Genomic DNA, 13,810 nt, shown 5'->3' with positions numbered 1-13,810 from the left:
CGCTTTACGGTCGGATGCCGAGCAGTTGCCATACCAGGTGGTGATGCAACTGGTCATTGTCCGTTTTGCCTCAGTGAATTGACATGAACGTTTTCTGGTGGTTTCCAAAAGCATTTGGCTACATACAGTTAGGTAATAGGCTTTTGCACTAATGCAAAAATAATGAAAGAAACCCCTCTAATAGCCTATAGATATAAATTGCACAGGACAGATACATTTAGGCCTATGGATTTAAGGTATTATCTTGTCTTCATTCAACCCATCCATCATCCATTTCATGATAATTTATTTTTTATTTATTTAATCTTTATTTGACTAGGCAGTATCGGCACAACCGGCTGTGATTGGGAGTCCCATAGAGTGGCGCACAATTGGCCGGTGTAGGCAGTCATTGTAAATAAGAATTTGTTCTTAACTGACTGCTGAGTAAATAAAGGTTAAATAAAAAAAATATCTATATTTTTTTAAATATCTGATGTTTTTGTCGTCTCTTTCAGGAGAGACTAAATCAAATGGAATGAAGTGACCTTTAACTAGGGACACGCCGACAGGAACAGAATCCACACTAACAACCTAAATGTACAGCAGCCTATAGAATGATAAATATAGAGATGCTTTTGAAACAAATCATTAACAAATCCCATGCTATATGGGTAGTGAGAGGGTAACTGATGTAAGGTCCTTTTATCATCAATGTAGTATGACTTTTCTGTTAAATGTTTTAAACATCTACGATGTGTTTATGAAGCATTCATAGGTGCTGCTAATATATGATTAGTCAGAAATGTAATCCCATGTGAAATCTTCCCCTTTTTCTGGAAAAGTGACATATCTCGACATTCTAAACAATCTCTAGTTTAATTCACAGAATTATTTAATATGCATATTATTTGGAATGAATTGTAATACTTTTTTTCATAGACAACTTTAACTCTCTCCTTTGTAATATAATAATTTATATGAATGACATCAGGTTCTGTGAAAAATAAAACATTTTTTTGTCATGGACAGTTGAGAAAATTAAGTTTGTTTAAAGTGTGACAAAAAATGGTTACTTTTTGTAGGAGCTGCTGGCTTGGCCTTTTCTTTGGGAGCCTCAGGCACTAAAAACATAGGAGGGAACTATTTTACCATGCTTTGTTGTTGTCTTTGTGTCGTGTTGTCTTTGTGTCGTGATGTGTGTTTTATTTTAATTACATTTGTTATTTTTAATCCCAGCCCCCGTCCCCGCAGGAGGTAGTTTGCCTTTTGGTAGGCCGTAATTGTAAATAAGAATTTGTTCTTAACTGACTTGCAGAGTTAAATAAAAGCATTAAAAAAACAATATTTGTTTAGTATTTCTAAGAGCAGTAATAAAGAACATGGAAGCAAGCACCTATACAGCATCTCTACAATTGTAAACATAGTCTAAGGAGCATGAACAAGTATTAAGAGTTACAAACAAACAGAATCATATCGGAATGATTGGTCAGTGTACAGGAAATTATGGATGTCCCCTCACACTGTACAATTAGAAAACCAATCTGTCCATTATTACCACAGTCAAATCAGAGGTGAAATCAGGGGTGCCCCGCATTTTTCACTGAGGCCGTCTTCACTGAGGTTCGGGGAGCCACACTGCATATCATGCCTTGCCATCAAATACTCCTGAATTCATAATGTGGGATGTTTGACACACTTGGAATAGATGCTTCAAGTATTAGTTGATAAATATAAACCTTTTATGAGTTATATGAGTTATACTTAGAATAATAGAGTATTGAAAATAAACTAGAGAGATTAAACCGTGTCAGTGCCTTTCTTTAGAAGGGCTGGTTTGGTATATTCTTTAAGAGCAGGTTCTGAATCAAATTGCACAAATATACATATTTCACCACAACTGAATCAAAATAAATGAAATGACACGTAGTTCTATCTTCTGCTAAATGAACGTTTCCCTGAAAAACAATACCTTGAATTGAATCAGTACCTTTCTTTTGAGATACTGGTTTGGCCTTCTGGTTGGAAGCCTCACGTTCTAAACAAAGACACCAATTTAAGATCAATGATAAGAGTTATAATGGAGGTTAGGGCATACATAAAGTACAACTAACAATTTCTATTAAAAAAGTTTCCCAAAGTCAGACATCCGGGAATTGGTAATCTAATGTACTGTATATGCTGTAGACATGAATTACATGCTACCGTTACATAATAAACAACAATGAAATACCAAGGATGCTAGGATTGTTATCAAATAAACTCATTAAGTAAGAGAAGTGGGAGTAAGTTATATTACCTTTCTTTGCAGGGGCTGGCATGGCCTTTTCTTTCAGAGCAGGTTCTGAAAAAAATGAAAAACCAACATTTTTACTTCATCCCATCAAGATATATTATGTGTGAGGAACTGAATGGGACAGATATTGTAAGAGCCATCCATATTTTGCTATAGCTGCCTCTTTGGCTTTCCCTTTATAAGCTTCAGACTCTAAATCAAACAAGAATAAAAACAATGAGAAGCCATGATAAGTGGAGCAGTACTCTACTAACAAACACAGCTAACAAACAAAAGATGAGCATAAGTATCTAGGTATTTTACAAAAGCCCCAAAATTTTGTAGATATGGAACATCAATACCTTTCTGTATACGGACTATTTTTATCTTGTCTTTGGAAGTGTATGATTTGGCAGGAGAGGTCTGAATAATATCTGTTTGTGTAATTAAATTTTAACATTTTCATGATGCATTACATTTCTTAAGCAACAATTTGTGCATGCCTTAGCCAGATATACACTACCGGTCAAAAGTTATTCAAGGGTTTTTCTTAATTTTTGCTATTTTATACATCGTAGAATAATAGTGAAGACATCAAAAATGATGAAATAAAACATATGGAATCATGAAGTAAGCAAAAAAGTGTGAAACAAATCACAATATATTTTATTTTTGAGATTCTTCGGAGTAGCCAACCTTTGCCTTGATGACAGCCTGCACCGAACAGCTCAAACTGGCCCTAACCAGAATAGAAAGAGGAGTGGGAGGCCCCGGTGCACAACTGAGCAAGAGGACAAGTACATTATAGTGTCTAGTTTGAGAAACAGACGCCTGACAAGTCCTCAACTGGCAGCTTCATTAAATAATACCCACAAAACACTAGACTAACGTCAGCAGTGAAGAGGCGACTCCGGGATGCTGGCCTTCTAGGCAGAGTTCCTCTTTCCAGTGTCTGTGTTCTTTTGCCCATCTTTTATTTTTATTGACCAGTCTGAGATATGGCTTTTTCTTTGCAACTCTGCCTTAGAAGGCTAGCATCCCATAGTCGCCTCTTCACTGTTGATGTTGAGACTGGTGTTTTGTGGGTACTATTAAATGAAGCTGCCAGTTGAGGACTTTTCAAACGTCTGTTTCAAACAGTCCTGATTGGTGCTTCGTTACTTGTCTTGGCCAGACGATGTGCATCCGCCATTGTTATCTTTGGCAGCTCTTGCAAGCACCTTGTGTAAAACAGTGCCATGGTTGGTAAGGGAGGGTGTGTTGGTTAATTGCTAGCCAGCTTACCAGTTAGTGCGTTAATAGCTAGCTAGCTAAGAGACCAAATAAGACACAAAACAAAATCATCGACTTACAAAAATCACTAACAGAACGGATAAACACAATTTTCAACAAGAATGGGAAAAAAATGCGATAGAAATATGATTATATTAATATACTGAGGAAATTATAAAATGAGTGACTTCGAGGCTAGTATGGCTACAATAAGGCTGACAGGACGCGATCCGGACAGGAAGCTATGTATCGGGTAGGAAGTTGAGGGAAGTGGGCCGTGCTACGTTGTGCAAAAGGTCTATTGGCATGCTTACTAGAGGAATGTCAATCAGAACTTTTGCCATAACATTTTGTGTTAATTTCTCTACCATGAGCTGCCTCCAACGTTATTTTTGAGAATTTGGCATTACATCAAACCCATCTCACAACCGCTGACCACGTGTAACCCTGCCAGCCCAGGACTTCCATATCCGGCTACACCTGCGGGATCGTCTGAGAGGAGGGGGTGGGGGAAAACTAATTCTGATTGGCTGGGCCTGGCTGCCAAATGGGTGGGCCTATACCCTCCAAGGCCCACCCATGTCTGCACCCTTGCCCAGTAATGTGAAATCCATAGATTAGGGCCTAATTAATTGATTTGCTTTTAACTCAGTAAAATCTTTGAAATTGTTGCATTTAATTGTTTTGTTTAGTATATTTGCCATACATTTTCAACTGTGCTGTTGTGTTTCACAAAAGTTCTGAACCTATATAGAGTACCAGCCAAAAGTTTGGACGCACCTACTCATTCAAGGTTTTCTTTATTTTTATTGTTTTCTACATTGTAGAATAGTATAGAAGACATCAAAACTATAAAATAACACATATGGAATCATGTAGTAACCAAAAGGGTATTAAACAAATCAAAATATATTTTAGATTTGAGATTCTTCAAAGTAGCCACCTTTTGCCTTGATGACAGCTTTGCACACTATTGGCATTCTCTCAACCAGCTTCATGAGGTAGTCACCTGGAATGCATTGAGAATTTCTTTCCTTCTTAATGCATTTGAGCAATCAGTTGTGTTCTGACGGTAGGGGTGATATACAGAAGATAGCCCTATTTGGTACAAGACCAAGTCCATTTTATGGAAAGAACAGCTCAAACAAGCAAAGAGAAACGACAGTCCATCATTACTTTAAGACATGAAGGTCAGTCAATTAGGAAATTGTGAAGAACTTTTAAAGTTTCTTCAAGTGCAGTCACAAAAATCATCAATCGCTGTGATGAAACTGGCTCTCATGAGAACCGCGGATGGAAAGTGTTGGGGAATAATCAGAATTGGTTGGTAACATAGGTAAGATGTTTTATATTCATCATATGTTACTTCTCATCAAGAATGTTATTTTTGTATAATACTGTGGCAGGGTTGCAGTATCTGTTCTATGTCAAGACTAAGTGGTTTTGGCAGGAGAGAGGGGAGAGGTCAAGCTTGTATCTCTTGGCTCCACAATGTCTGTGTGCCAGTCAGTGTGTCTCTGTGATCTTGTCAAGATAGGATGGATTTGATATACTGTATGCCTGTTGATATGGAGGATTGGTTTATGGTTCTGGGTTTGAGTAAGAAGACAAAGCTGAACGATTTATTATGTCTATGCTGTCTGACTATGTGTGTTTTTTGCTATTAAAGGATCTCAGCTGCAATGTGTAAGGGGCTCTCGGAGAATTCATTGATAGACACTGAATTGATCTGAGAGTCACAGGGTTGTGATAGAGCTCATATAATTAAAGATGGACTTTGATAACTAACTCTGACTTTTGTGTGGTTTGCGCTCATGATTTGGTAAACAGAGGAAATTTCCACGACAAAAGGAATACCCAGAGTTACCTCTGCTGCACATGATACATTCATTAGAATTACCAGCCTCAGAAATTGCAGCCAAATAAATGCTACACAGAGCTCAAGTAACAGACACATCTAAACATCAACTGTCAAGAGGAGACTGCGTGAAGCAGGCCTTCATAGTCAAATTGCGTCAAATAAACCACTACTAAAGGACACCAATAATAAGAAGAGACTTGCTCGGGCCAAGACTCGAGCAATTGACATTAGACCGGTGAAAATCTGTCCTTTAGTCTGGTGAGTCCAAATTTGAAGGGTATTGAGTTGACAGAAGACATGAATGGGTGACCATGGAAACTAAATCCATATACATGTACCTTTCTTAAGAGGGTCTGGCTTGTCTATCTCTTTCACACCCTCAGGTTCTGAATCAAGTAGGAACAAGAAATGACATAGCATTATTACAGCACGGCTCTAACTGAAGGTACGATAAAAACATCAGCTTTAGGACAAGATGATTTTGCTTGTCCTAAGGCTGATTTTTTTGTGAAATGACAAAACATTACAATGTCATGCAAACATTACATTTGAGTCAAATATTGTGTAGTTTTGATTGACAATGTAGGCTGTGAGGGGAGGATAGCGGTTGTATATTGAATGGAAAATATATAATTTCTCAGTATATATAAACCATATGCAATATAGTATGTACATGTAAAAACAGACCGAACACTTTCACAAAAACGTAACTTTGTAAAAAAAAAAAAAAAAAAAAAAAGATGAATCTGAAATAAATCAATATCTTTTGAAGGGAATTCCTGGTTCTGATTCTGGTGTTTATATAAAACTATATTGATCACAGCTCTCTTGTTTGTAGGGGACTCATGAAACATAAAACCAGCTCATTCTCTTATGGAATACGCCAGAAGGTGCCGATTCTGCAGGTACCAGATTACATTTGGACCTGGCGAAATGTGGAAGCTATGTGAGCGCCTATTAACTTTACTTAGGGGCGGCAGGTAGCCTAGTGGTTAGAGCATTGGATTAGTAACCGAAAGGTTGCAAGATCGAATCCCTGAACTGACAAGGTAAAAATCTGTTGTTCTGCCCCTGAACAAGGCAGTTAACCCACTGTTCCTAGACTGTCATTGAACAAAATAATTTGTTCACTTGCCTACTTAAATAAAGGTAAAATAAAAAGTATATAAAAAAATACCGTCAAGTAGGATTGCGGCTTGCTAGGGGATGGTGGATGGGCCTTTAAACTGCAGACTCCCACTCCAAGGGTCACGTATTCAATCCCAGTGCTAGGCACTAGTGGTGGGCTGGTCAGCTGTTTGTTCATCTGCACTCACCCGCAATTGCTAATAACCCATCTGCATCCACCTAACTATAGTTGATAAAATTACGATACCATTCTGTATACTTCTGGCCCTTCTTTGGACACTGTGTTAACAACCCTCCAGGCAAGCTTCAATGCCATACAACTCTCCTTCCGTGGCCTCCAATTGGTCTTAAATACAAGTTAAACTAAATGCATGCTCCTCAAACGATCGCTGCCTGCACCTTCCCGCCTGTCCAACATCACTACTCTAGACGGCTCTGACTTAGAATACGTGGACAACTACAAATACCTAGGTGTCTGGTTAGACTGTAAACTCTCCTTCCAGACCCATATCAAACATCTCCAATCCAAAGTTAAATCTAGAATTGGCTTCCTATTTCGCAACAAAGCATCCTTCACTCATGCTGCCAAACATACCCTTGTAAAACTGACCTTCCTACCAATCCTCGACTTCGGCGATGTCATTTACAAAATAGCCTCCAATACCCCACTCAACAAATTAGATGCAGTCTATCAGAGTGCCATCCGTTTTGTCACAAAAGCCCCATATACTACCCACCATTGCGACCTGTACGCTCTCATTGGCTGGCCCTCGCTTCATACTCGTCGCCAAACCCACTGGCTCCATGTCATCTACAAGACCCTGCTAGGTAAAGTCCCCCCTTATCTCAGCTCGCTGTAGCATGTGCTCCAGCAGGTATATCTCTCTGGTCACCCCCAAAACCAATTCTTTCTTTGGCCGGCTCTCCTACCAGTTCTCTGCTGTCAATGACTGGAACGAACTACAAAAATCTCTGAAACTGGAAACACGTATCTCCCTCACTAGCTTTAAGCACCAGCTGTCAGAGCAGCTCACAGATTACTGCACCTGTACATAGCCCACTTATAATTTAGCCCAAACAACTACCTCTTTCTCTTCTGTATCTATTTTATTTATTTATTTTGCTCCTTTGCACACCACGATTTTTATTTCTACTTTGCAAATTCTTCCACTGCAAATCGACCATTCCAGTGTTTTACTTGATATATTGTATTTACTTTGCCACCATGGCCTTTTTTTGCCTTTACCTCCCTTATCTCACCTCATTTGCTCACATCGTATATAGACTTGTTTCTACTGTATGTTTGTTTTACTCCATGTGTAACTCTGTGTCGTTGTATGTGTCGATCTGCTTTCCTTTATCTTGGCCAGGTCGCAATTGTAAATGAGAACTTGTTCTCAACTTGCCTACCTGGTTAACCTCTTCAGTCGACCCTCTACTTTTTTGAACATTTTGTTAAAAATCGCGCAACATTTCAGCGCCCTGCTACTCATGCCAGGAATATAGTACGTTCATATGGTTAGAATGTGTGTATAGGAAACCCTCGGACGTTTTTAAAACTGGTTAAATCACAACTGTGGCTATTACATAACGTGCGTTACATCGGAAAGCGCAGGAAAACCTGATCACAGAAAATGGAAATAAATATCCTTGCGCCACTACCGCAATTGTTAACAGTGAGCCGAATTAGATAAGACCGAGCATTTAACTCCCACAGCATCCCCATGTTGTCGCGTATCTTGTGAATTTAATCCTCTTTGATTCTTGGTTGAACCGAAAGAGGGGAACGACGTACCTCCGGTCTCCGCCCAGATCATTCCGGAAGAGCTCTCTCCTGAAATTTTTTCCAAGACGACAGCTAATGATATGTACATCGCCTACGGATGATTTTTATCGCTTATTAACGTTTACTAATACCTAAAGTAGCATTACAAACGTATTTCGAAGTGTTTTGTGAAAGTTTATCGTCTACTTTTTGAATTTTAAAAAATGACGTTACGTTGTGAAATCGCTGTTTTTTTCGTTTATCACACAGTCTACATATAACGATATCTTGGCTTTATATGGCCCGATTTAATCGAAATAAAGACCCAATAGTGTTTATGGGACATCTAGGAGTGCCAACAAAGAAGATGGTGAAAGGTAATGACTGTTTTCTATTTTATTGTGCGGTTTGTGTAACGCCGAAATGCTAATTATTTTGTTTACGTTCCCTGCTGTGCTTTTCTGTTGTAGTGTATTGGTGCATGCTATCAGATAATAGCTTCTCATGCTGTCGCCGAAAAGCATTTTAAAAATCTGACTTGTTGCCTGGATTCACAACGAGTGTAGCTTTAATTTGATACCCTGCATGTGTATTTTAATGAACTTTTGAGTTTTAACTAATACTATTAGCATTTAGCGTAGCGCATTTGCATTTCCAGAGCTCTAGTTGGGACGCAAGCGTCCCAGGTAGAGGTAAGAGGTTAAATAAAGGTGAAAAATATAGCCTATATATTTCCCTTGAAGACTAAATAGAGCTCACCAGAATGTCATAAATTGTCAGAATGAATGATTCAATATAGTTGACATTGGTAAAGTTCTCTTTCATATCTGCTCCTTTTGAGGAGCAAAGCCATTTGGGGACCAGGGATCAAATGCATAACAAATGCATAACAATGTAAATAGTCTGGGTGGCCATTTGATTGTTCAGCAGTCTCATGGCTTGGGGGAAGAAGCTGTTAAGGTGCTTTTTAGACCTAGAAGTGGCGCTCTGGTACATGCAGCAGCAGAAAGAACAGTTTATGACTTGGGAGACTGGAGTCTTTGACAATTTTTTGGGCCTTCCTCTGGTCCTGGATGGCAGGAAGCTTGGCACCAGTGATGTATTGGGCAGTACACACTACCCTCTGTAGCGCTTTACGGCGTGATGCCGAGCAGTTGCCATACCAGGCGGTGATGCAACTGGTCATTGTCTATTTTGCCTCAGTGGATCAACATGAACGTTTTCTGGTGGTTTCTAGAAGCATTTGGCTACATATAGTTAGGTTTTTGCACTAATGCCAGATAGCCTAAAATAATGAAAGAAAACCCTCTAATGTAGTCTATAGATTTAAATTGCACAGGAATGATACATTTATGCCTATGGATTTAAGGTATTATCTTGTCTTTATTCAACCAGCCTGCCACCCACCCTTCATCCATTTCATGAAAATGTATTTAATTTTTATTTATTTAACCTTTATTTGACTAGGCAGTATCGGCACAACCGGCTGTGATTGGGAGTCCCATAGGGTGGCGCACAATTGGCGGGGTAGGCAGTCATTGTAAATAAGAATTTGTTCTTTACTGACTTGCCGAGTAAATAAAGGTTAAATAAATAAATAAATCTATATTTTTTAAAGTATCTGATGTTTTGGTCTTCTATTTCAGGAGAGACTAAATCAAATGGAATGACGTCACCTTTAACTGGGGAAATGTCGACAGGGACAGAATCCACACTAACAACCTAAATGTACAGCAGCCTATAGAATGATAAATATATAGATGCTTTTGAAACAATTCATTAACAAATCACATGCTATATGGGTAGTGAAAGGGTAGCTGATGTAAGGTCCTTTTATCATCTATGTAGTATGACTTTTCTGTTAAATGTTTTAAACATCTACGATGTGTTTATGAAGCATTCATAGGTGCTGCTAATATATGATTAGTCAGAAATGTAATCCCATGTGAAATCTTCCCTTTTTTCTGGAAAACCCCCATTGTAAATCAATGAAGTGACATATCTCAACATTCTAAACAATCTCTAGTTTAATTCACAGAAATATTTAATATGCATATTATTTAGAATGAATTGTAATACTCTTTTTCATAGACAACTTTAACTCTCTCCTTTGTAATATAATGATTTCTATGAATGACATCAGGTTCTGTGAAAAATAAAACATTTTTTTGTCATGGACAGTTGAGAAAATTAAGTTTGTTTTAAAGTGTGACAAAAAATGGTTACTTTTTGTAGGAGCTGCTGGCTTGGCCTTTTCTTTGGGAGCCTCAGGCACTAAAAACATAGGAGGAAACTATTTTACCATGCTTTGTTGTTGTCTTTAGGTCTCCCTTTATGTAATGTTGTGGTGTCTCTCTTGTCGTGATGTGTGTTTTGTCCTATATTTTAATTAAAACATTTATTTTTAATCCCAGCCCCCGTCCCCGCAGGAGGTCGTTTGCCTTTTGGTAGGCCGTAATTGTAAATAAGAATTTGTTCTAACTGACTTGCCTAGTTAAATAAAAGCTTTAAAAAACAATATTTGTTTAGTATTTCTAAGAGCAGTAATAAAGAACATGGAAGCAAGCACCTATACAGCATCTCTACAATTGTAAACATAGTCTAAGGAGCATGAACAAGTATTAAGAAATGAGTTACAAACAAACAGAATCATATCAGAATGATTGGTCAGTGTACAGGAAATTATGGATGTCCCCTCACACTGTACAATTAGAAAACCAATCTGTCCATTATTACCACAGTCAAATCAGAGGTGAAATCAGGGGTGCCCCGCATTTTGCACTGAGGCCGTCTTCACTGAGGTTCGGGGAGCCACACTGCATATCATGCCTTGCCATCAAATACTCCTGAATTCATAATGTGGGATGTTTGACACACTTGGAATAGATGCTTCAATTATTAGTTGATAAATATAAACCTTTTATGAGTTATATGAGTTATTCTTAGAATAATAGAGTATTGAAAATAAACTAGAGAAATTAAACCGTGTCAGTGCCTTTCTTTAGAAGGGCTGGTTTGGTATATTCTTTAAGAGCAGGTTCTGAATCAAATTACACAAATATACATATTTCACCACAACTGAATCAAAATAAATGAAATGACACGTAATTCTATCTTCTGCTAAATGAACGTTTCCCTGAAAAACAATACCTTGAATTGAATCAGTACCTTTCTTTTGAGATACTGGTTTGGCCTTCTGGTTGGGAGCCTCACGTTCTAAACAAAGACACCAATTTAAGATCAATGATAATAGTTATAATGGAGGTTAGGGCATACATAAAGTACAACTAAAAATGTCTATTAAAAAAGTTTCCCAAAGTCAGACATCCGGGAATTGGAAATCTAATGTACTGTATATGCTGTAGACATGAATTACATGCTACCGTTACATAATAAACAACAATGAAATACCAAGGATGCTAGAATTGTTATCAAATGAACTCATTAAGTAAGAGAAGTGGGAGTAAATTCTAATTCTAATACCTTTCTTTGCAGGGGCTGGCACGGCCTTTTCTTTCAGAGCAGGTTCTGAAAAAAATGAAAAACCAACATTTTTACTGCATACCATTAAGTTATATTATGTGTGAGGAACTGAATGGGACAGATATTGTAATAAGAGCCATCCATATTTTGCTATAGCTGCCTCTTTGGCATTCCCTTTATAAGCTTCAGACTCTAAATCAAACAAGAATAAAAACAATGAGAAGCCATGATAAGTGGAGCAGTACTCTACTAACAAACACAGCTAACAAACAAAAGATGAGCATAAGTATCTCGGTATTCTACAAAAGCCCAAAACATTTGTAGATATGGAACATCAATACCTTTCTGTACATGGACTGTTTTGATCTTGTCTTTGGAAGTGTATGATTTAGCAGGAGAGGTCTGAATAATATCTCTTTGTGCATTTCAATTTTAACATTTTCATTATGCATTACATTTCTTAAGCAACAATTTGTGCATGCCTTAGCCAGATATACCCTACCGGTCAAAAGTTATTCAAGGGTTTTTCTTAATTTTTACTATTTTATACATTGTAGAATAATAGTGAAGATATCAAAAATGATGAAATAACACATATGGAATCATGAAATAAGCAAAAAAGTGTGAAACAAATCACAATATATTTTATTTTTGAGATTCTTCAGAGTAGCCAACCTTTGCCTTTATGACAGCCTTCACCAAACAGCTCAAACTGGCTCTAACCAGGATAGAAGGAGAAGTGGGAGGCCCCGGTGCACAACTGAGCAAGAGGACAAGTACATTATAGTGTCTAGTTTGAGAAACCAACGCCTGACAAGTCCTCAACTGGCAGCTTCATTAAATAATACCCACAAAACACTAGACTAACGTCAGCAGTGAAGAGGCGACTCCGGGATGCTGGCCTTCTAGGCAGAGTTCCTCTTTCCAGTGTCTGTGTTCTTTTGCCCATCTTTTATTGTTATTGACCAGTCTGAGATATGGCTTTTTCTTTGCAACTCTGCCTAGAAGGCCGGCATCCCGTAGTCGCCTCTTCCCTGTTGATGTTGAGACTGGTGTTTTGTGGGTACTATTTAATGAAGCTGCCATTTGAGGACTTGTGAGGTGTCTGTTTCAAACAGTCCTGATCGGTGCTTCGTTACTTGTCTTGGCCAGACGATGTGCATCCGCCACTGTTATCTTTGGCAGCTCTTGCAAGCACCTTGTGTAAAACAGTGCCATGGTTGGTAAGGGAGGGTGTGTTGGCTAATTGCTAGCCAGCTTACTAGTTAGTGTGTTAATAGCTAGCTAGCTAAGAGACAAAATATCGAATTACAAAAATCACTAACAAAACGGATAAACACGATTTTCAACAAGAATAAAAAAATGCGATAGAAATATGATTATATTAATATGCTGATGTAATGATTAAACGAGTGACTTCGAGGCTAGTATGGCTACAATCAGGCAACAGGACACGATCCGGACAGGAAGCTATGTATCGGGTAGGAAGTTGAGCGGAAGTGGGCCTTGCTACGTTGTGCAAAAGGTCTATTGGCATGCTTACTGCATGAATGTCAACCAGAACTGTTGCCAGAACATTTTGAGAACATCCAACTCATCTCACAACCGCTGACCACGTGTAAACCCTGCCAGCCCAGGACTTCCACGTCCGGCTTGAACCCTTGCCCAGTAATGTGAAATCCATAGATTAGGGCCTTGATTTGCTTTTAACTCAGTAAAACCTTTGATATTGTTGTATTTATATTTTTGTTTAGTATATTTGCCATATATTTTCAACCGTACTGTTGTGTTTCACAAAAGTTCTGAATCTATATACAGTACCAGCCAAAAGTTTGGATGCAGTAGGGTTTTCTTTATTTTTATTATTTTCTACATTGTAGAATAATATAGAAGACATCAAAACTATGAAATAACACATATGGAATCATGTAGTAACCAAAAAGGTGTTAAACAAATCAAAATATATTTTAGATTTGAGATTCTTCAAAGTAGCCACCTTTTGCCTTGATGACAGCTTTGCACACTATTGGCATTCTCTCAACCAGCT

The 13,810-nt window shown here is 38.1% G+C and overlaps 1 protein-coding gene across 45 annotated transcripts in view; it reads right to left on the bottom strand.

Annotated features, from left to right (window-relative positions):
• si:ch211-266g18.10 (nucleolar protein dao-5) overlaps positions 1–13,810 on the bottom strand; it is a 157,221-nt gene that overhangs the window by 31,952 nt on the left and 111,459 nt on the right. For 37 of the 45 annotated variants that reach the window (XM_065012940.1, XM_065012936.1, XM_065012931.1 and 34 more), the window contains 6 exons: positions 11,764–11,808; positions 11,431–11,496; positions 5,726–5,773; positions 2,279–2,323; positions 1,970–2,017; positions 1,056–1,103 (listed from right to left, as the gene is read on the bottom strand). In XM_065012940.1, the coding sequence (XP_064869012.1) occupies positions 1,056–1,103; positions 1,970–2,017; positions 2,279–2,323; positions 5,726–5,773; positions 11,431–11,496; positions 11,764–11,808 (300 nt within the window). Of the gene's footprint in view, positions 1–1,055; positions 1,104–1,951; positions 2,018–2,278; positions 2,324–5,725; positions 5,774–11,430; positions 11,497–11,763; positions 11,809–13,810 lie in introns of all 45 variants that reach the window. The other 8 variants (XM_065012919.1, XM_065012896.1, XM_065012926.1 and 5 more) reach the window with 6 other exon arrangements.

This window comes from Oncorhynchus nerka, linkage group LG28, assembly GCF_034236695.1.
Source record: "Oncorhynchus nerka isolate Pitt River linkage group LG28, Oner_Uvic_2.0, whole genome shotgun sequence".
Classification (NCBI taxonomy): domain Eukaryota; kingdom Metazoa; phylum Chordata; class Actinopteri; order Salmoniformes; family Salmonidae; genus Oncorhynchus; species Oncorhynchus nerka.
This window is presented reverse-complemented; position numbering and strand designations above follow the sequence as displayed.